We start from the raw sequence: 20,558 nt of genomic DNA, 5'->3' as shown, positions 1-20,558 counted from the left end.
TGTTGATATAGGTCTTTAAAAACACAACTTCTAGGCAGCTTTGCATGTGGAAAAGAAAGGCTGTGGTTCTTCAAACATTCCTCTTAACGGTAGTTCCAGCTTTGCCCAATCACTTCTCTTTGTCCAATCACTGCTTTTGGAAGAACCATCTCTGAATCCAGAGACTAACACATAAGAGCTAATGAAAGGAAGGAATAAGCTTTTTTAGTACAGAGGAGTCCTTCTGAGTAATTTCTGACAAACTGAGACCAAGGAAAAAGGTGGACTGGAAACCATAAGCCGCAGAAAGCCCCCTCACCACTGCTAACTTGATTCCTGAAAAATCTTTGGAAATAATGAGAAAACTCAGTACATGATAATGCATGTATTTGTTTGGTTTCAATTCACATAGTTTCTTTAGGTAAATAAATACTACTCTTCTTTAACCTTTGCAAAATACGTGTGCTTGTTTGGTTTCAGTGCTCAAGCTCTGAGTGAAAGTGTTTTAGCTTAGAAAGAGCCTGAGAAATCAAGTCTCACGATTAGTGACCTCATGGCAACTAAAATACATTGTCCTACTTCTAGTAACAGTGAGACATGCCAGAGAAGAAAGAGGGAGACCAAAAGGGGCATAAAGTCAGAGAATTAGTATAATAATGGACTGGGAAGGAAACACGATGACCTGGAGAGTGTTTGCCTAAAAGGAACTTTTACACCAAGCCTCATGAAACCACTATGTTCTGTCATGAAATCAGTGCTAAACTTATTTCAGGAGAAATTTTAGTGGTTAAAGGGGGTCATCTTATTCCCTTATCACTAAAATGCTCCCACAATCTGCTTTTACCCTACCACTGCAAAGATCTTTCATTCACGTTTTTCTGACCATCTTCCATACACTAAGGCATAAGACAAGCCTCTGCCTGAGGCAAGCTCAACTTGCTGATGCTGTAAAGCTTCCAGCAGATGCAAGGCCTTCCACATATAGCTCCACAGCCACTGCTGGAGCCCCAAAATGGACCTGACAGTGAGCTTTGCTGGGGGAAGCCACACTGAAAGGTTTGCGCTGTGACTGCATCCCTAATTAAACAAATGGCATTGAAGGATACGTACATCACTGCACCCATTCACAAGCCCAATATATATATGCACACATAAATATTTTAAGTAAATTATCTTAAGTAAATTTAGCAAAAACTGGAGGAACTGACAGTCGCACAGGAAAGCGCACCCGCCAGCCCGCCGCCCGACCACAACAGTGCCTCTCCCCACCCCGGGGTGGCGGGACGGGGCGGAGCCCCCCCACGCCGCTGCGCCCGCGCAGCCATGCTCAGATCTCGCGGTGGGAGAGGTGCGGCGGCGGCCGCCGCGCACGCGCACCACCTCCTCCCCTTCCTGGCCGTTGGCCCCCTGTCCTCGCGCTTAACCCCCGCCTCCCCGCCCGGCGCCTGCGCCCCAGCGCGTTCCCCTGCCGTCGCTAGAATCCGCGCCCGGAAGTGTCCGGCCGGACAGTGCTGTAGATGGAGAAAAGTTCCGGGGAATGTTTAGTTCCGGGGGCGCTTCTGCATGAGCCGCGGCTGCCGCCGCCGCCGCCTCCTCGGCTGCAACAATGATCCCGATCCCGGTGGTGGTGTGCGTACTGGGGGGCTGGTGCGCCATCTACCTGGCGGATACGCTGCTTAAGGTGAGGGCTGTGGACACAGAGCCCAAACGGGAGCTCTCGGCCCAGCGCACACTGACAACCCCATCCCATGCCGGCGGGGGCTGGGGTCGGCACTGGAGAGAGGCCTCCCCTCCCCGACCGTCCTCCGAAACGCCAGGGCTGGCCAAGACATCCCCCCACACACACGCACGCACGCAGTGCCTCTTCTCTGCCTCCAGGCTGGCGCTAGCGCGGCCCGGCCCTCTCCGAATTCAAATTCAACGGCCGGCGCGAGGCTCGGGCCGTTACGCGCGCTCGACTGCGCGGGCGCCCTCCCTCCTCCCCCGCCCCAGCGCTGGCTCGAGGCCCCTGAGGGGCGGCCCGCGGCGCTAGGGCCGCCGCGGCTGTCGCGCCCGGAGCGGGGCCGGGTCGCCGCACGCCTCCCCACCAAGCCCCGCATAACTCGGGGACTCGTGTTATTCTTTGAGCCAGGGCAGGCGTCTGGTGATTTCCCGCTCCTCCGCGGTGGAAGGTGCGACTGACAGGGGTTGTGCCTGCCCCCCTGTCCAGGCAGCACAGAATCGCTTCCCCGAAGGTGGTTCCGCAGGGCAAATGTCCTGCTCCTCTAAACGAGGCGCCCTGCAATAAACCCTAGCGGCGGTGGTACTGAGGGTGGTACTGTGCTTCCGCTGAAACCGCCTCCCCACCCATCAGGGAGGCTTGGGGTCTATAATAAAGTACCAAAGCTGTGAAGTGTTAGGAAAGCCTGCTTTTAGTCCATTCTTAAAATCGTTTTCTGGCATTTTAATGTGCTTTCCAACGTTTAAAGTATACTTTTTCTTACCTTCAAAAAAAAAAGCAACCCTTAATTTATAGCTTCACTGTTTATGTGTTTTACAGTGAATATTTTTTCTAAAATTCATGTAGAAACATAACGAATGTGCATTTTTTCTTTTGTAGTTCCTTAGTTTTACTGAAAAAAAAAAGTCGAAGGAGAGCTCTAGAGCTGCTTGGTAAAGGAATAAACTAATCTTTAGAGAGTATTGTAAGACTCAGCTTTTTCTCTTGATGGAGAAGGGAAAGTTTGAAAGGGAAATACAGCAGGAAGACATCATTTATTATATTTAGGGATGTATTTGTGCATTGCATAAGTTTAAGATTTTTTTTTAATTGACATCAAGGAGGTATAATCTCTTGGAGATGAGTGAAACTGCTAAGTATGCATGCAAAATAGGATGCATGCTAGTTAAAGAAATCTGAGGAAAAATAAGATGAAAGATCTGATCTGTAATTCTCTCTCTTTTTTCTTTTTTCTTCAAAGTTAGTGTTACAGTCCAGGGACTGCATTTGTTTCTGCCAAGCACAGTTTAGGGCTTAGCAATTTCTAAGTGACAAACATTCATTTTTTCACTGGTATAAAATACAGGAAGAAATATTGTCAGGAAAACTGTATTGAGAAGATGAAGAAACTTGAACAGTAAGTGGCTCCCCCTGCTGCTAATTGTTAGAGGACAAATGTAGCTCAATAAATGATGAGACCTATTAATTGCCAAGTATTAGTTTGTATAAGATTCATTTAATGGTATAAATGACAATAAAAAATCCAATAATAAATCTGAAGATTTTTCAAATTTTACTACACCAAGTCTGTATTAGGTATTTGGAGACAAACATGACTGTTTTGAAACGTGTTAGAAGATTGTCTGAATAAAGGAAAACAAGGTCCTGAATATGGTGAGACACACCAAAAGTCACCAGAAAGGTCAGTTAACAGGCTGGGGGGTTTTGACAGTAACTTTGCGTCTGGTGAAAAATTTTAGACTATAAAGCTGTACATGATTTTCTGTAGTAGTGTTGTGCCGAGATCTGTTCTTATCTCTCAGAGTCCAAAGATCTATTTCAGGATTAGACCTTAAAATCATTCACTTTTATAAGTAAGAATAGCTGCTACTTTTCTTGTTAGAACCTATAGTAGAGCTCAGCAGCAGCAAAGGAAAAAAAAAAGATTGTTTAGAGGCGACTTAGTATCTGATTTATGTTGAAGAAGAAAGAGGAATGCCTGGAATGCTATAGCAAGCAGGAGAGTCCAGGAGATAAAATTTAACTTTGATCTTTTAATCAGAAGTTGACAAATTTTATTAGTCATTAGGAAATATGTGGGAGCTATTGGGTTTCGGTGAACTTATTGGTAGATCATATATGTGTGCATCTCAGTGATAAGTTCTGTTGTGAACATAACAGCCAAAATAGAATTTGGATTGAATAATAAGATTTATATGATTGGGATACTCAGGCGTGTTTGTTTTATTGCTAGTACTGTAAGTGTCCCATCACATTCATAACCCTAGTTTGTGAGCAACTGTGCAAAGGACAGTCCCTACTTGGACCCCAAATAGCTTATAATTTAGATACACCAAAAAGACATATGGAGCATGAGTGAAAAATAGTACAGCAGTACTTTTCCATGCATAATCCTGTTAATATTCTTGGCAGGAGAAGGATTTGTGCTATAACTTGCAGTTGGTGTTCTAAAGTTTCTTTTGTTGCTCTTTGTTGATGCGTTGGCATGAAAGTTTCCCAGTGAAGCTTGGATCCTGCAAAGTGGAATCACTCAGGCAGACCCACAGATTCCTGCTCCCCAGCATCCTAAATCACCCCATTTCATTCTTCCTGAGGGATCAGGAAATGTGAAAAGGGTAGAAGGTCGTCCCTCCTCCTGCTATCAGCAATAAAAGATGCATTAGACACATTCAGTCAAGGTTAGCCTGCAGCTTTCAAGGTCAGGAAGCTGAAACGGTTCAGAGCTCTTGAACAGACTTTGTCAGCACAAAAGAATGTTAAGGACTCCTGCTTGCTGACAGATATTTACAGAGCTCCTGGAGTATTTAGCATACATTCATCATTTTGAGGGCTTGCATAAATAAAAAAGATACTGCTTTTGTACTAAAGTTAATATAACAAAGATCATTTAAAGCTTAAATTAGAGAAGCAGAGCCAAAGCCTCTGTGAAGGAAGCATGAAATGAAACATAAGGTACAAATAATTAGGGTGTGAGATTGCACGTGCTGATGTTGGGATCAAGACAGTAGGAACAAAAGTTTGTATAAAGCCTTTTAATATATCTTGCCCAGGGATAGAGTCATTTATTTAGTTTCTGAAATAATTTAGTGATTATTCTTTATGAATAGTGTTTACACAACTTGTGAGGAAAACCCAAAAGGAAAATTAATTTTGGTGTCTTTTGATATATTTTTTTCCATTTGGCAAATGTATTGATCAGTAATTCCATATTTCTCCTGAAAAACTTAGTATTTATTTATGCTACGCTAGTAGAGTGGGGCTGTCATGTAGTTGGAAAAATGTGGTGACCAGGGATAAATTTGTGGATTTTCTCAGGAAAAATGGTTGATTTTTTGCATGTGATAAAAGGAACAGATATTTTGGAAACACCAAATTTATATTTTCAGTGGGCTTTATTAAAACCATATGTGGTTGTTTTTTGACTCAGTTTGAACTGAATAGAATGTGTTTACTTAATTCCTAAAAGACAATTTCTTATGTTGGATGTACTTAATGTCACAAGTATTTTTGTTCTTTTCTCGTAAATTATGTGAGGAGGTCTTTTTTTGTTTCTCGGCACATGTATTAGTAGAAGGATAATCATCTTCATGATCTTTGCTGTTAAAGTTAGGTTAGCAAATGCTGATCTGGTTGTGGAAATTAAGCTTAGCGATGTCGTAGGGAATGACTAGTGTTGATTAAGGAATACATTGTGATGGAAGTTTCTACAGGTGTCTTCAGCTGCCTGAACAAAAATGTTACTCAAATCAGTAGGTTGAAGAAGGAGGAAATTACACAAACATATGGGTAGAAAGGATAAAATAATGTAATGGATGAATAAACGAATGATAATCTGAGTAAATGGATCTCATGTTCTGGAAGACTGTTACTTGAAATAAATTTTTAATATGTTCACATTTTAATTAATTTAACAAAATGTGAAAAACTGCAAGTCCGAGAAGATATTCTCAGCCCCTCACATCATAAAAGGAAAGCAGGAATGCAAGGAACTTAGCAAGTTCTAAATTTGTTTGAAGAACTATAAAAGATAGCTAGAAACTTTTGAAGTTCCTTTTGGGGGGCACAGAGGAGCTCATTGTGAATTACACATTCCTGATTTCTTCAGTAGATGCTGCTGCTCATAGGGAAATTCAGGAGCAGCGCTATAGTTTAGACAGCTGTGAAAACTTGTCTGGATTATGTCAGGGATGCTCATGCCTTGGAGCAGCCTGAAGTCAGAAAGATTTGAGTGTGGCTCAAAGCTCTGATGCGCTTTTCCTGAGTTACGAGTTTGTCTTTCACCTCTAAGGGAATCTTTCTCTCGATTGGGTCTCTGAAAATGGCTTCCATGAAGTAGGCTGAATAAAGCCCACTGAGAAGGCCAGCATATAATATAAAGCAACAGTTGCAAAACTCCTTCTTTTGGTCTGTAATATCAAATAATGCTGTAATTAAGTGTTAATTACATAGTTTACAGGTCATATTTACCATAATCACAAATACAAAGAGAACTCTTTGGAACTACTAGGAAGGCATTCCTGCAGCACTGTGAAATGCCAGAAAATTGTCATAATGAAATTGCTCTTGCAATATAGATTGATTATTTTAAAGTCCTTCTGGCTTTTTGTCAGTATGATCAAATATTTCAGAGCCTCTTTAATCATAGTTTTTGGGTCTCTTTGAAAAAGAGACCTAATTTTTACCCTTACTAAAAAAACAAAACAAAACAAGATTCACATCTCACCAATATGAGAAACTAGCTTTTCAGTCTAAGTCGAAATAAACTATTTTTCTTTATTGTCATTTTAAAAATATTTACTAGAAATTAATTGCACATGGAGAAAATAATATAAACAGTTCATTCTGTAGCCTTCTAAACAGACAGTTAAAACCTGCTGATTGTGATGTAACACTAGGAAACATTATATAAGATCTTTTTTGCGAAGTAACACTGGACACCTGATCCCTTTCATAGTCCTATAACTATTGTGATTTGCATCACAAGAATGGGATAACATTTTAGTATTACATGTCACACTTACATATATGTCAAAATATAAAAAATTTGCAGGACATTTACCTGAAGTTACACATCCCTTTTTATCTCAACTGATCACATTTACTGCTTGTTCACGTAACATGAAATCGTCCTGAAAGTTTTGGGGTAAACTAACTTTCCATTGTTTTGCAGTCATCCAGCTCTTTGAAAGCATCTTATGAAGACTGGCTGCTGACATATGGCTTGAGTGTCTCTCCTTTTCACATGCGATGGCAAACTGCTCTCTTCAACCGCCAGTTCTACAATTGGGGGCGATGGAAACCCAGATTTCTTTATCTATGGTATAAATCCAGCAAAAGTTTTCTGTCAAATACAGAGATCGTATTTATCTCTATGTCTGTGCCTTTCAGCCTTAAAAGTACAGTGGATAGACATTTTGATAGGTTAACAAAAAAATCAAACAGGTATGGTTGCCATAACTATACTGCTCCAGGATAAGTTTTTTCTCCTTTGCTAAAAAATACATAGCTCTAATATAGTTTACATACTGTGATGCTATAAATACTATACATCTGTAAGCTGTGTTTTTGCCTATAGTTCGAACTATATGTTTTTTTTAAACATATAGCTATTAGCGTGTAATACTGCATACGGATGTTGACCTGAAAGCAGCTTCCGATATCTTCAATCTGTCCATCATTGTGCCCTGAGTTCTCCCTGATCACTAGAGTTTACAAGCTGTTCAAAGATAGCTGTCTCTGTTGTCAATCATTTCCCGGGCATTCCTTCCCCTGCCAAGACTTCATAGACTGCTGGTATGGGTAGAAAAGCAGAGTGGTTATGTGAACACTTCTGGACTAATTTAGAAAATTATTACTGAATTGCCTTCCTAGTGTTACTTTATACCCACTCTGAAAATGAAAATGAATAAGGCTTGAATTTCTTTTCATTTCCTGTATTGTTACGCTCAGTGAGAGGAGTGAAAGTCTGCTCCATATTGGGTCCTCTAGTATGTCATGACAGTATTTGTTTGAAATAGTTCTGTATGAATCACCTTTTTTTAATGTGCATAATTTATTACAGTGTAATGTTTCCATGGGTCTCCTTAATTAACATTACAAGTACATGCCGCTTAAAATAAATTTGCTAATTCCCAGTGAGTTTCATTAAGGATGGTAGAAGAAAAATTACGCTGTTATGAGAGGGAGAGGGACTGCTAGTGAGCTGAAGTGTTTTAGGCAGAAAATAAACTTTACCACATCCACACTGTTGGATAGCATAAAATAATAATAATAATAATGACTAATAAAAATTATGCATTAGGTGGACTGATGTAAATCGAAATGATTTTCAGCACTGATTTTAATCAAAGATAAATTGATGAGAAGGAAAATCTGTTTGAATTAATTGATTTTAATCTGGTTTTGCATTTGTACCTTTTAGTTTTTCTTCTTTAAAGAGGTTGAATCTCATTTAGTACTTTTTATGGTTGGCCAGGAAGATGCATGATTTATTGATTAAGCTTTTATAAATATGTATGCTACCCCATAATTTGATTCAGATTCTTAAATTTGCAATAGTATGGTGCAACATGGTAAATTATACATTCCTTACTCTGTTACATTTTTATTCATAACTAGTGGCAAGTCACATTTATTGGGTAACTGAATAAAATTTAGAATACATAAAAACAGTGTAAAAATGTTTGAAAATGTATCAGGATGTGGTGCTGGATGTAAAAAATTTGTTAAACAAGGGAAATAGTATATGTTATTAGTGAATTAATTAATCAGTTTTCTTTAGCTGATATTTTTCTGCTAGATTGTTGATACACAAGTGGTAGTATACTAGGCAAGAGCAGAGTGACCAAGTAAGTTTTGCTCTGTAAGTTTGGTGTGCTAAGTAAGTTAGAGCAGTTAAATGTCCTGAGAACATACCTTATATTCTGACTGCACATTGCTAAACTACTTACTTTTCTTTGTAGGTTCAGCATAGGAATGGTGTTTGGTATAGCTGCCATGTTTGGATCTGTTATTCTTCTTGGAAAAACACTGATGCAAACACTGACACAGATGCTAACTGAGGCCCCAAAAGCCCAGAATGACCGTATGCTGCAAGTTGTGGTAAGTGGTCTCTCCTCAGGTCTTCACTTGAGAGCTGTGAACTGATCTTAACCAGCTTAACCAACTAATCTTAATGGGGTATGGTAGCTAATATGACACTTAAATCCTCCTATGCAAAAATAACTCCTGATACTCATTCACATAAAAATTTGCCAGCTTGTTATCAGCCTTAAAAATGGGAAGTGCAGGTAGTGTAGAAAAGAAGGGGGGAAAAAAAGGAAGGCAAACATGTGGAAGAGTTTATATTAAAAATTCTCAGAAATGAAAAATAGCTAATAATTTTAAAAGGCCAGAAATTATCACAGTAGTGAAAATAACAGCTGTGCAGTTTAGAGGCGCTGCCAGTCTTGAAGTTTGCAAAACAAATCCATAATCCACAAGAAGAGAGGAGTTTGCTTTCGTTTTATTATGATGCAGAACGTCGTCAGTGGAAAAGGAAGGAAACAAACAGCTTTGTGTGATAGTGGAAGGTAAAGATTCATTAGTAGGGAGATGGCATATTTTTGGATCGTTCAAGGTTTTCTGCCTAATTTGCAGTGTGAAATGGAAAGTTCTGTTTCTGTCAGTAGCTGGTCACAGGGTAGTAACAGTTTATTGAATTGTTTCATGGTTTTCTGATGCTGGACAATATATTGTGTGGTTTTAGGAAGGAATGTATTTTACAGAATGGCGAGATAGCAAATATTGTCTTTTTCATCTCTTGCATCAAAATACCTAAGGTAGTACAAAGGCATTAACATTACCCTTAAAAGTGTTTTAACTTGCAAGGATTCTTAGCTAACCTCGTTTACTCAAGAATGCTGTCTGATCAGAATGTATGGTCATTTTCCAGAACACAGAAAGCCCTCTGAGATTGCTTTGCCTTCTACTGTGTAGCTTAGAGCAGTGGTGTCCAATGATTTTACTCTAATATGGTACTTAGCTAGTCTAGTGACAGAAGTTGAGTGTTACGTACTGCCCCTCCTCTGTTAGGTGATAGGCCTTCCTGTAAGTGCTAAATTTACTGTGTGCAGCTAGACTTAAATGTTGCACAAGCACAGGAAGCCTGATAGTTAGCGTGTGCTCTAAATCCAGTGCGTTTCAAATAGTTTGGATTTGTTTTGCACATGCAGAGTGACTACAGCAAGTGCAGTAGTGTTGGCAAAAGCGTTACTGTAATAAGACCTGGGAGGGAATTGCTGGTACTGCCACTACAGTCACCTGGGCCACAGCCTGCTCCTGAATTATTTTCAGAAGCAGACAGAGGTGAATAGGCAGGCTTGGTTGTATGTCCAACAGAGCACAAGTTCAACATGAGACTGAAAATTTCTCATGTTCAGGCCAGCAGAGTCGTTCCTAAGCATGTGTGTCTATTACATTTTGGAGTAAGAAAAGCTCTCTTACATCTGCATTTTTGAGATCATTATATGGATTTATCCCCTTTTGTGACACCACAGTGAAGTGGTTGTTTGCAGTACACTGCTCTTTTGAGAAAATAACATAAGCAGGGGAGAAAACTAAAGCTGACCATTTGGGAAGCTATCTGATTTGAACTGAAACTCTGAAAGCAGAAATCTAGCTTGATATCCACAATTTCAATGTGGAGTGGATTCCTCAGTGACTGCTAGCAGCATCACTGCATTCAAAGCAAGGCCAAATTGGTATTGAAGAGGATATAATGTAGAGGGATAATGTAGTGCTATGTACAGGCATATGGTTACTTTTCCTAACTTGACTTGTGGTTCTCTTTCTTTCCTACCTCATTCATTCATTTTTGAATGGTCACAATTGTATCATTCTGCCTTTGAAGAGTTTCAGTATTCTTTTTGAGGGGAATGTACTAGTGTAAGTTGACATAAGAAAGTGACCCAGGTGTGGTTGCAAAGACATAAAGAACAAGTCAGGAGAGCCTTCTTGTTTAGATTTGTTACTCATATGTTTCATCATTATCTGACTGCCTGGGTGAGAGAGAGTTACATTAAAGATGCAAAATTATTATTTTTTTTAACTCTTCTTTAGCCTTTGGCCTAAATTTCATTAGCCTTTAGCCTTTGGCTTTAGAGGGGAGGAGCAACAGTTCTGCTTATGTTATATTGATCAAGGTTTTTATACCCTTCCTCTTTTGTTCAGTAATATACTTTATTTAAAATACCTATCTGTAGGTAACTGAGTTGTTTTTCTTCAGCTGGCCACTCTTGTGTTGGTTGCATATTGACAAAAATGGGAAAGAGACAGATCAATTATTAACAAAGGATCTTCTTTTACTAAAGGTATTCCCAAAAGACCATAGAATATAAAATAATAATGCTTATTAAAAAGATATCATTCTTAATTTCAGGACCCATCATGAGAGTTAGCTTTCTTTTTAGGTGAATCTTAAACTAGCTTCTTTGATGTGAAGTCTGAAAGCATTTGGTGCTGTATTCTAACATGCTATTGTCATGGTAGAATTAAGATAGCAGTTTTTGCTATTACGGTCTGTCCTCATATGTACCCAGAACAGAGCGTTGCTAAGAATGCAGTTAACTGATCTGTTAATGCCATCAGCTGATGCTGTAGTAATACCAGCAAGAGATGCTTAACAAATGAAGAACAGCTAACTTCATACAGTAAGGTACAACAGTTATGCCAGTTAAGATATATATCTTGGTTATGGTCACACTCTGAATAAGATTTGTGAATTGATTCAGTTCAACACTAATGAAAACAGTCTTCTGAAGGATTTCCTTTAACTAGATTGCCTCACCAAGCTGCTTTAGAGTTCTGCTACATGGATAATTGAATCCACATAATTGAGGAATGGGTGGGATTAAATGAAGGTAAGGAGAAATGGGATCTGCTCACTTGAATCTGCTGCCAGAAGAATAGTTGTCTGGAACTGCAGCCTTTGTGCATCACCTGAGGTCAGCTTTAGAGAGCCATATAGGCAGCTCAAGAATTTTTGTGCATAGCATCTCCTTTCTGCCACAGTTCACTTCCTGTTCACAGCAATGGTAGCAGTGGAGTGCTCTTTGCCTCGAGGAGGAAGAGCTCTGGAGCAGACAGGAGAGCTTTCCCTGAGTCAGCAGCAGCAGTGGCCTTACCTTCTTACAAAAGCAATAGCAGCTGAGAGGAGATGGGGACTAAGCAGCCCTCTCTCAAGTGGAAGGAAGGGACGGTTTCTCATTTTCACACTTGCGACTGCTTTGAGGCCTATCTGGCTGGAGGTGATGACTTTTAACTAGTGTGATGAGGGAGTTGAGGAACGGTGGGAATCCACAGAAATAGCAGAAATGTGAGGGGTCTCTGTATTATATCTTACGTAAATTAAAACTGTGTCTACATTTCAGATGAATTTTTTGTCTTAAATTGTCATATGTAGACACTCAAAATATCAAAAATAATTTTTTTAATCTTAAATTTGGGGTAGTCTCATGATTTGGGATAGGGAAAGAGAAGAGAGACCCTGACAACTCCAGTTGTAGCCTTTTTGAACTGTTAGGGTTCACAATGTTTTAAGTGCAATGCAGCTTTTATTGAAGAGTGGATCTCTATAGCTACATGGCTAGCTGCAGGAAATTGTAAACTAATGCTTACAGTTGTCGATCTGTCTCATTTGAGTTGAAGTCTCTGTACATTCTTACAAACTTACGGAGCTTAATATAGAGTAGGACATGTTCTGTCATGGTTGTGGGGACTGAGTAAGGAAGGGAGAGGGCTTTTGGCCTGTAGAACTTTTCAGCCTTCCATAAAAGATTATATATTCAGTATATTTTAAAATATACTGAATAAATTGAGGGAAGAGGCACAATCTGATAGTGCTGTATGAATGAGAATGGCCCCTGTTCTGTTGCTTGTCTAAAGAAGCTGTGTGAGAGCAACAAGTTTAGAGGCAGTATGATTTGTATTTGTACCTCTTGGTTTCATAGTGTGTTTTGTTTTGTTGTCATGCCTACACAAACAGGTGCCTGGTGTAAATTTGCCTGTCAGCCAGCTGACCTATTTCTTCTCTGCAATCCTCATCAGTGGTGTGATACATGAAGTCGGCCATGGGGTGGCAGCTATTCGGTAATACAAATTATTTTTCTCTTACTGTGTGTGAACAATGCCTAATATTCCAGAGTGTTTAATTACAGGCAAATGTTGTTAGCATTTCATCAGTTTATCTGGAGAGTATTTATTCTGTTTCTAATAGCATTTTGTAGCTTCCTTAAACTAAGTTTGTACAATTGAGGATAGAGTTTTAATGCTAGAGTGATAGAGTTTTATAAAGAGTAGAATACTAACAGGCTGAAGCAGTAACTCCATCAAATGTGATTTATCTCTGTTAATTTCAGTGATATGTTCATCACAGGTGAGATTTTTCATGTCACTGTTAACTGTGATGATTATTTCACAAAAAATTTATTTGCTATGATTAGTCATCACTGTTAAATGACAGTCTAGCATAAGAGGGTTCAGTGATGGTTACTGGGATGTGAACTTGATATTCAGGTGTCCTCTGCATTTTTCCTGGACATCATAGGCGTATTATTAGGGCACAAAGTCCTAAGTTGTTTCTGTATATTTTCTTAAGCGTAGGAAGTCATGACCGTGTCTTAACTAGTTACTATCTTTTTTACAACTGTAGAAGTTCTCAATTAAAGGAGGAGTTTGGGACCAGAATGTGTTTCATCAGTCTGTTTATGTCTTTCAGCTTGTTTTCTCTCATATTCACTGAGATTTTTCTCTGGAGAATGAACTCTTGCTCTTGATTGTCCCAGTACAGGAGGAGCCAACAAAATTTTATTTCTTCCTCTCACCTTTACAATTGCCTTCCTGTGCTGCTGGCTAACTGCAGAGATTCTGGGAATAACAATACCGCTCTTACCCAGAATTCATAATTTTCACACCTTAGTGGTGTAATGCATAATTATTTTCACTCATGATATGGGGCAAAGGCTCTGAATATTCAAATTCAGGTTGTGTTTTTGTAGAAAATTGATTGCCAGTTATTTTAAGGGAAATAATGTTGTCCAACATAAAATTGCCATCAGTTAAGATGTATGTGTAAAAGAGTTAAAATTTTTCCTACTTACATTGCTGCTGCTGCTTTCTCCTTGACAGTTTCTTTTCCTCTCCTCGTTCAGGCTGGGTCTACACTCCTCTTGGGGTCAGTCCTCAGGGTTTAGGCTGTAGTAAGTAGATGCTGTGGGAAAATTTCATTATTCTGGCAAATCACTTTGACTTCCTGAAATCTGCAACATGCTTTTTCCAAGTGCAGTTCCAGATAGTGTTGGCTGTAAACTACAAAAGCTTAAAATATTTGAGCCAAGGCTTATGCCAGAAAGGCATCTGTCATTTGTTGCAGCTCTATAATTGCTTTAACCATGGGCTGGTTTGTGGCAAGGGGGATATCTGTTTAGAACATTAGTTCTGTGATGTTCTAGATCCATTTTTTGATAGATGACAATCTGTTTAAGGAATAGGGTACAAAGCCCTTTTCTCCTGTCTGTACCTCTTACTCAAGTTATGAAATCATATATAGGTATTAGAATGCCTTTTATTAACTTGGGTAGATCTGATGAGTTAACTGCAGGGAATGGATGTATTGTTTCATTCTGACTCCTTTCATGTAATACTATGTCTTTTTTTACTGTATATGCACTTATTCTTGCAGCTAGGATTATATGAAAAGTGAATAAATAAAATGCTATGCCCAGTATACTGTCACAGAAAAGATATGGGATTAGCTGATCCATGCCTGGTTTTCAATAATCAACTTGGAGTATGATTATAATGCCTCTATAAGTCTCTTACGAAATTTCTAGCTTCGTAAAACCTTTACGTAGTTATTCAAAAAAGTGCCATTTAAAAGCACTTATAAAAACTCTGAAAATGATGATATATCGTATCTGTATGACAGTGTCAGCTACTAATATCTTTAAATATCATTTGTCCTTCAACCCTATTGAATTTTTGTTGTTTTCTTTTTTTTTTCAGATGATGTTTTCCCTCATTTTTGTTAGTTTATAAATTACTCTAAATTTCCTTAAGGACAAAGAGAGAAATGATAAATCTAGGCAATGTACAGGTGTTTCTTGAAAAGAAAAGCTGTTACTTTCTCTGGATAATTTTTGAGAGATTAGTTTGAAATTGAGTCCTAAATGCTGCCATTTTTTACTTAAAAAAAAAACCCAAATACTGAACTATATGTAAGTTAACTTGAAGATGGATAGGATTTTGTGTGTCATTCTTACCAGGAACCAGAGAATAAACTGAAGCCATCCTTTGCTTTTTACCAGTCTTGCAAATGTATGTTGCTTAAAAGTGACAATTACTGCAGAAAGCATCCTTTAGTTTAATTATCTTTTAATCCTTTGTGTTATGAAAAGATAAGTTAGTTGCATAATTATAACCATAGTTGTTCCAGTAGTCAAAAATGTGTGTATTATACAGAATCACTCCTTTTTTTTTCAGTTGTTTGTTTGCAGTGGCACCACTTTTTTGTTTTTTGTTTTTTGTTTTTTTTAAGAGAACAAGTACGATTTAATGGATTTGGGATTTTTATCTTCATTGTCTATCCTGGAGCATTTGTTGACCTCTTCACAACTCACTTGCAAGTTATATCTCCAGTCCAGCAATTAAGGATATTTTGTGCAGGTAATAGTTTGTGCTCTTTTATTAAATCTTCACTTAGCACAGTTATTAAATTTACATGTGTTTGTTGATGTGAGAATGTCATCTGTGTATCTGCCTTTATTTTTTTCTGGACAAATTTGTGTGTACAAAATAAAACCTCTAAAATGGGCATTATCTGCAAAACCTTGATAGAGGATTGAAATTTTTAAATGAAGCAGCATGAAAGTTTCTCTTTACTTAAAGTCATCCTTCTGTTCTGGACCTAAACTGTGCTGTCAGTGATGTCAGAAGATCATCTGATCACTACTGTCCATGTTGTGCTGTTTTCTGGGGAAGAGACTTCAGTTTCTAGGAGCTTGAATAAGTACCAATTTCCCTTCATGAAAAACGTTGCTATATCCTAGATCTGATTCAGAATAGTTGTGCATGGGAAGTTTCAGCTCTGTGGTTGGAGAAGGAATGTAGTTTCTGACCTTCCTCTCCCGTTAGAATATGCTCTTACACCTGCCCTGGTGCAGAAGTTCTTGTTTCTGTTTTCCATATTATATTCCTAATTAGTAAAATCTTGGAGCACACAAGCTGGAAAATACTCAGCCAGAAGATTGTTCACCTGTGGAAGCTAGTCATGTCTTCATACCACGAATCTTGAGCAATTCACTTCCAGTTTCTGTAATAGGTGCAATCTATTACATAATTTTTGATAGTAGTTTCAAGAAAGTGTAAGTTATAGTATTATACAGGTCACTGTGATTTGATTTTGCTGTCAGGGAGAGAGAGAGCCTAAAACACAAACATCCAAAGAGGATCACAGCTTATGGTTCCAAATGACCTCCAAATGGTTTTGATTTAATGGTTTTTTTACTGAAGAGAAAACCCTGGCTACTGGGAAGTAGAGCCCTTCTTCTGCCTCTGTGGAAAGTTAGACTCGGATTGTGCTACGCTTCCTGAAATGCTTGTATGATTGATTTCTGGAGAGAGAAGTGTTTCCTAACCTATTGAAATAAAGATGGAAAAGTTTGCATTTTGGTTTAGTTCTTGATACTGATGGTTTTCTACTGCAGGGGAGAATAGGACAGCAGCCTGCCTGTTGTATTGCTTGTATACTAACATTCTTTCCTGAATATTGTAACTGTACAATATTACAAAGGAGGTTTTAGGTAGGGGATACAGAAGCATTTAGCAAAGCATATTTTCAAGCTTTTGTAAATCAGGTAAATGATAATAAATGCTAAGTAAATAAAGATAATTCATATTCCAAATACCTTAATAAGCTAAAATCATTCACTGAAACAGGCTAACTTTTATGAAGCTCTGTTTATCAAGTTAATCAATTTCTATTTCCAGCTAGTAAGAACAGATCTGGAAGAGAAGACGTATTAATTTTCCAAATGGGCTGCTTACATGCATTTCTGCAATTATATAGACTGAAATAAGACTGTAAGCTGTAACAGAAAATAATTGCTTGCAAATTTTTAGTGACAGGAAAATGCCTATAATAACTCTTAGGAAACCTGAAATAGGGAGATACAAAGTAGTAACTGAGACACATTGCAGGGTTAGGCATAACAAATGCCTGCAGTTTAATACAACTAATAATATGTATGTTTTAAAACTAGACTGATGATGATAGTGTGATGTTCAGTAAACTTTACTCTTTTTTTATTAATTATCAGAACAATTGAATGAACCTATTCTCAGTGTTCTGAAGATCTGAATTTGTAGATCTGAATTTATAGAAACATGCTTTCAGATTTTTGTATAGGAGCTAAGTAAGTAGAGAACTACACTGAATTGTCCTTCTGTAGTCCACCTATGCTCTGGAGATTAAAGAGGATATGTGTTGTACAGCAGATGGCATCATGAGTTCAAGAATAGTGAATGAAGAGTCTTCTAAGACCAGTGATATTTTTAGCACCAATTTCATGCTTAATAGAGAAAAGGTGCTCCTTTGCAGCACTTGCTTAAAATTAATTCAAATTTTTGTACTATTTTTGGAGACCCTTTCTAATGCTAGTTATTTTAACAGAAAAGGGAGTTAAAGATTTTAAAGATGTTATTGTAAGGTGTAAGGGTTGTGTGAAGTGTGCCTTTTTAAATATAAAGAGTGGGGTATCCAAGGATGAGACGGTTTTAGCAAAATGAAATTGATGGTATACTGAATAGTGTGCCTCTACAGATATTCTCATTTACAGTTTTGTTTTTTTTTCCCTCTGGATCACCTGGGATGGATTTCATGCCTTTCTGTTTTAAAGTTCTCTGCCGTATTCCACACAGTGTAAAGATCATAGTATTAAGGCCCATGTTTTCCAGGTGTGTGAAAGTACTCCTTGTCATCCTCCAGCAGTTCCATCAACTTTCTCTTTCTTTCTTCTCTTTTTTTTTTTTTTTTAGCTTTTATCCAGTTTACTTTCTCTAGTAGCCACACTGTTACAAAGTAATTAAGTAATTTTAGTTCTATCTTAGATTTTTATCCTTTGTTAAGCTGGAAAAAAAGTTTATTTTTAAATTAAAAAGATTTAAAAAATTAAGTTAAAATATTTACTTAATACTTGTTTTTGTGCTTTTGTCTGCGTGTGTGTGTGTGTAAGAGAGAGAAGAGACTTTAATGCTGAAACGCTATATTTATCTGACTGTCTTTCAATGTGATACAATTAAAAACTTGCAGAAAGAGATATTACTTTAAAAAACAGCTGTGGGTGGAAACGACAACAAACCCTTAAACAGAATACTCCAAAAATGTTTCTCATTTATGCAGCATCAGAAACCTTGTAGAAGAAGAAAAATATTTTTGTAAGACCTGCTGACATGTGAGGACAGCCAGGGGAAAGAAGAGTCCGTCATATATTATAGTAGTTATCTTATATATAGTGCAAGAAAAATAGGTTTAAAATATTTTTAAATACATTTACTTTATATTGTCTAGTAAATCTGCTGTAAATATAGAATTAAATCAAATCCTTCTTAACAAGGTAAAGCACTGTAAGGAGGAAGTAAGGAGTCTTCAGTATTGGAAAGTTTTCTGACATTGGTCATACAAAATGGTTGTCCAAGAACACAAATGGAATGAGAAAATTTGTATAAAATGGGATGTTGAAGGAAGCCAAGTATGTCTTATGACAGGTTGTTTTCATCTTGTGGAGAACTGCCTGCTGTAAAGATTAGAGTTGTAAACATGTTGCCAGAAATAATGGGTTAGGAAATGCTAATTGCACAGCATAGTTTCTTGATGTGGTTTTTAGGCCCAGATTTTAATCGTGACTGTAAAAGAAGCTATTTTTCTAATCTTGTTTGGCACACATACATGTAATTATTAACATTTTAAAAGATTGATCCAATGTAGATAACCATGGAAAATACTCAGTTGCAACTAAATTTAGTACATCTGCCTGACTAAGATCATATAGTATTTCATATTTGTATTATGTCCATTTATTAAAGATTCTTAAATTCAGCATTTTATTGTAGTAGAAGGTGACAAATGATACATTTCTTTCCACTGTTTTTTTAACCTTTGTGATTTATGAGAACTCTTTGGATATAAACTGTAATTTAATAGTAGATTCAGAATACTAGCGTTTTGCATATGGATACTCTGTCTAGTACGTACTTGTACAAGTAATGTTATGTGATGAAAAATCAGTATGAAAGAATGATGCTTTAAAAATGGACCTAACACTTTCCTGTATTTTCCAGTAGTATAATTCTCAGGGGTTTGTAGGATGCTCTAAAAGCTACCTACCCTACAAGTCAAATCAAAGAGTTCACTTAAGTTTGTAAAGTAATGCACGCATTCTTCTTTCATGCCTGTATTCATAAATTAACCTTTCAACCATTCTTACAGTAATTATTTCAGGAAAAAAAAGGTAACTGTAATTTTGCATTTCAAAAATGCCTGTTTGTTATTACTATTAGTGTTTATTTAGAAACCTTTTGTATTCTTTTTTTTAGGAGTGTGGCATAACTTCGTTCTTGGTGTTGCAAGTCTTACGGTTTTGTTTCTGCTACCAGCTATTCTTTTCCCTTTCTATTACACGGGTGTTGGGGCACTTATCACAGAAGTCACGGAGGTAGGAAAAGATCTTGAATGGTTTTATATTATATGCTTTGTGACCAGAAATGTAGCAGCATCTCTTATTATCAGAAGTAATTTTGGTCTTTGCAGCACTCTGCAAAATCCAGTACATTTTGCTTTTTGTGTGCTTAAAGTTTCTCTCTCTGTCTAATTATTTTTTAATATTAGTAAATGAATAAACATGGTATGATTAATTATAGACCACTCAGCATACTGTAACACTATTCAGCTATTTGAAATGAATTCGCAGTCTTATTTCTGTTTATTTTAAACTTTTTTTTTCAATACTGGAACCAAGCAAATATACCTGAAACTATATCATTGCTCTAGTTATTCCTATCTGTTTTTAACGTTAGAGATTATTTTGAGCTGATTACCTTGCTTGTTTGGTCAGTAGAAGCTGGAAGCAGAGAAAGGGTAGAATGCTGAGTTTCTAGAAAGGACTGATTTTTTCTGACATAATCAAATGTTGCTGACTTACTCTTGGAGACTGTTGTTTTTGTAATGCTCTATCTTGAGTTAAAATAATCACTTCTATTAAAGCCTGAGGTTTTTCTGTTTCTGCAAAAATAATTTCTCAACCTAAACATTATAGCAGAACTGTAAACTAATCCTTGTAGTTTTAACAATAACAGCATAACTAACATCACTTTTTCTTTTCAGGATTCTCCTGCCAATGGACCAAGAGGTCTTTTCGTGGGAGATCTTGTCACTAGCCTACAAGACTGTCCAGTTTATAGTGTGGAAGACTGGAATTCCTGTCTGGGAGACCTTTCACAGAAGTCACAGATTGGCTACTGTATAAATGCAGCAACCCTACAGCAGTTGAGTTTTCCAGCTAGAGGTATGACTATAGGTGGTCTCTTCATTATTCTAGATTATAATTTTATTTTATCTTAAAGACACTTTTGGATTTAGGATTTGTTAGTGGGACAGCTTTTTGGTGAGTTGAGTCTGCTGTGCTGTCTTAAGCCATTCCTTTTTGTGAAATGCACTAGTGAGGGAGAGAAAGAGGAAAGGTGAATTTCTCTTGTCTTCCTGTCATCCTATATGAATATACTGTATGGTCTAAATAATGAAATTTGCCAGGATATTGCATAATTTGGT

General features: G+C 37.6%; 1 protein-coding gene across 6 annotated transcripts in view; it reads left to right on the top strand.

Annotated features, from left to right (window-relative positions):
* The first annotated feature begins 1,436 nt into the window (after positions 1-1,436).
* Positions 1,437-20,558, top strand: part of MBTPS2 (membrane bound transcription factor peptidase, site 2) — a 36,509-nt gene continuing 17,387 nt past the window's right edge. For 2 of the 6 annotated variants that reach the window (XR_010385383.1, XM_064498931.1), the window contains exons 1-7: positions 1,437-1,660; positions 6,870-7,018; positions 8,662-8,800; positions 12,723-12,826; positions 15,273-15,400; positions 19,328-19,446; positions 20,115-20,295. Coding sequence is in view for 4 of the 6 variants with exons in the window: in XM_064498931.1 (XP_064355001.1) it covers positions 1,586-1,660; positions 6,870-7,018; positions 8,662-8,800; positions 12,723-12,826; positions 15,273-15,400; positions 19,328-19,446; positions 20,115-20,295 (895 nt within the window). In the remaining 2 variants the exon portion in view is untranslated. Of the gene's footprint in view, positions 1,661-3,264; positions 3,381-6,869; positions 7,019-8,661; positions 8,801-12,722; positions 12,827-15,272; positions 15,401-19,327; positions 19,447-20,114; positions 20,296-20,558 lie in introns of all 6 variants that reach the window. The other 4 variants (XR_003262217.2, XM_026120710.2, XM_026120711.2 and 1 more) reach the window with 3 other exon arrangements.

This window comes from Dromaius novaehollandiae, chromosome 1 (genome assembly GCF_036370855.1).
Source record: "Dromaius novaehollandiae isolate bDroNov1 chromosome 1, bDroNov1.hap1, whole genome shotgun sequence".
Classification (NCBI taxonomy): domain Eukaryota; kingdom Metazoa; phylum Chordata; class Aves; order Casuariiformes; family Dromaiidae; genus Dromaius; species Dromaius novaehollandiae.
Note: the sequence above shows the minus strand (reverse complement) of the source record. Positions and strands in the feature narration are given on the sequence as shown.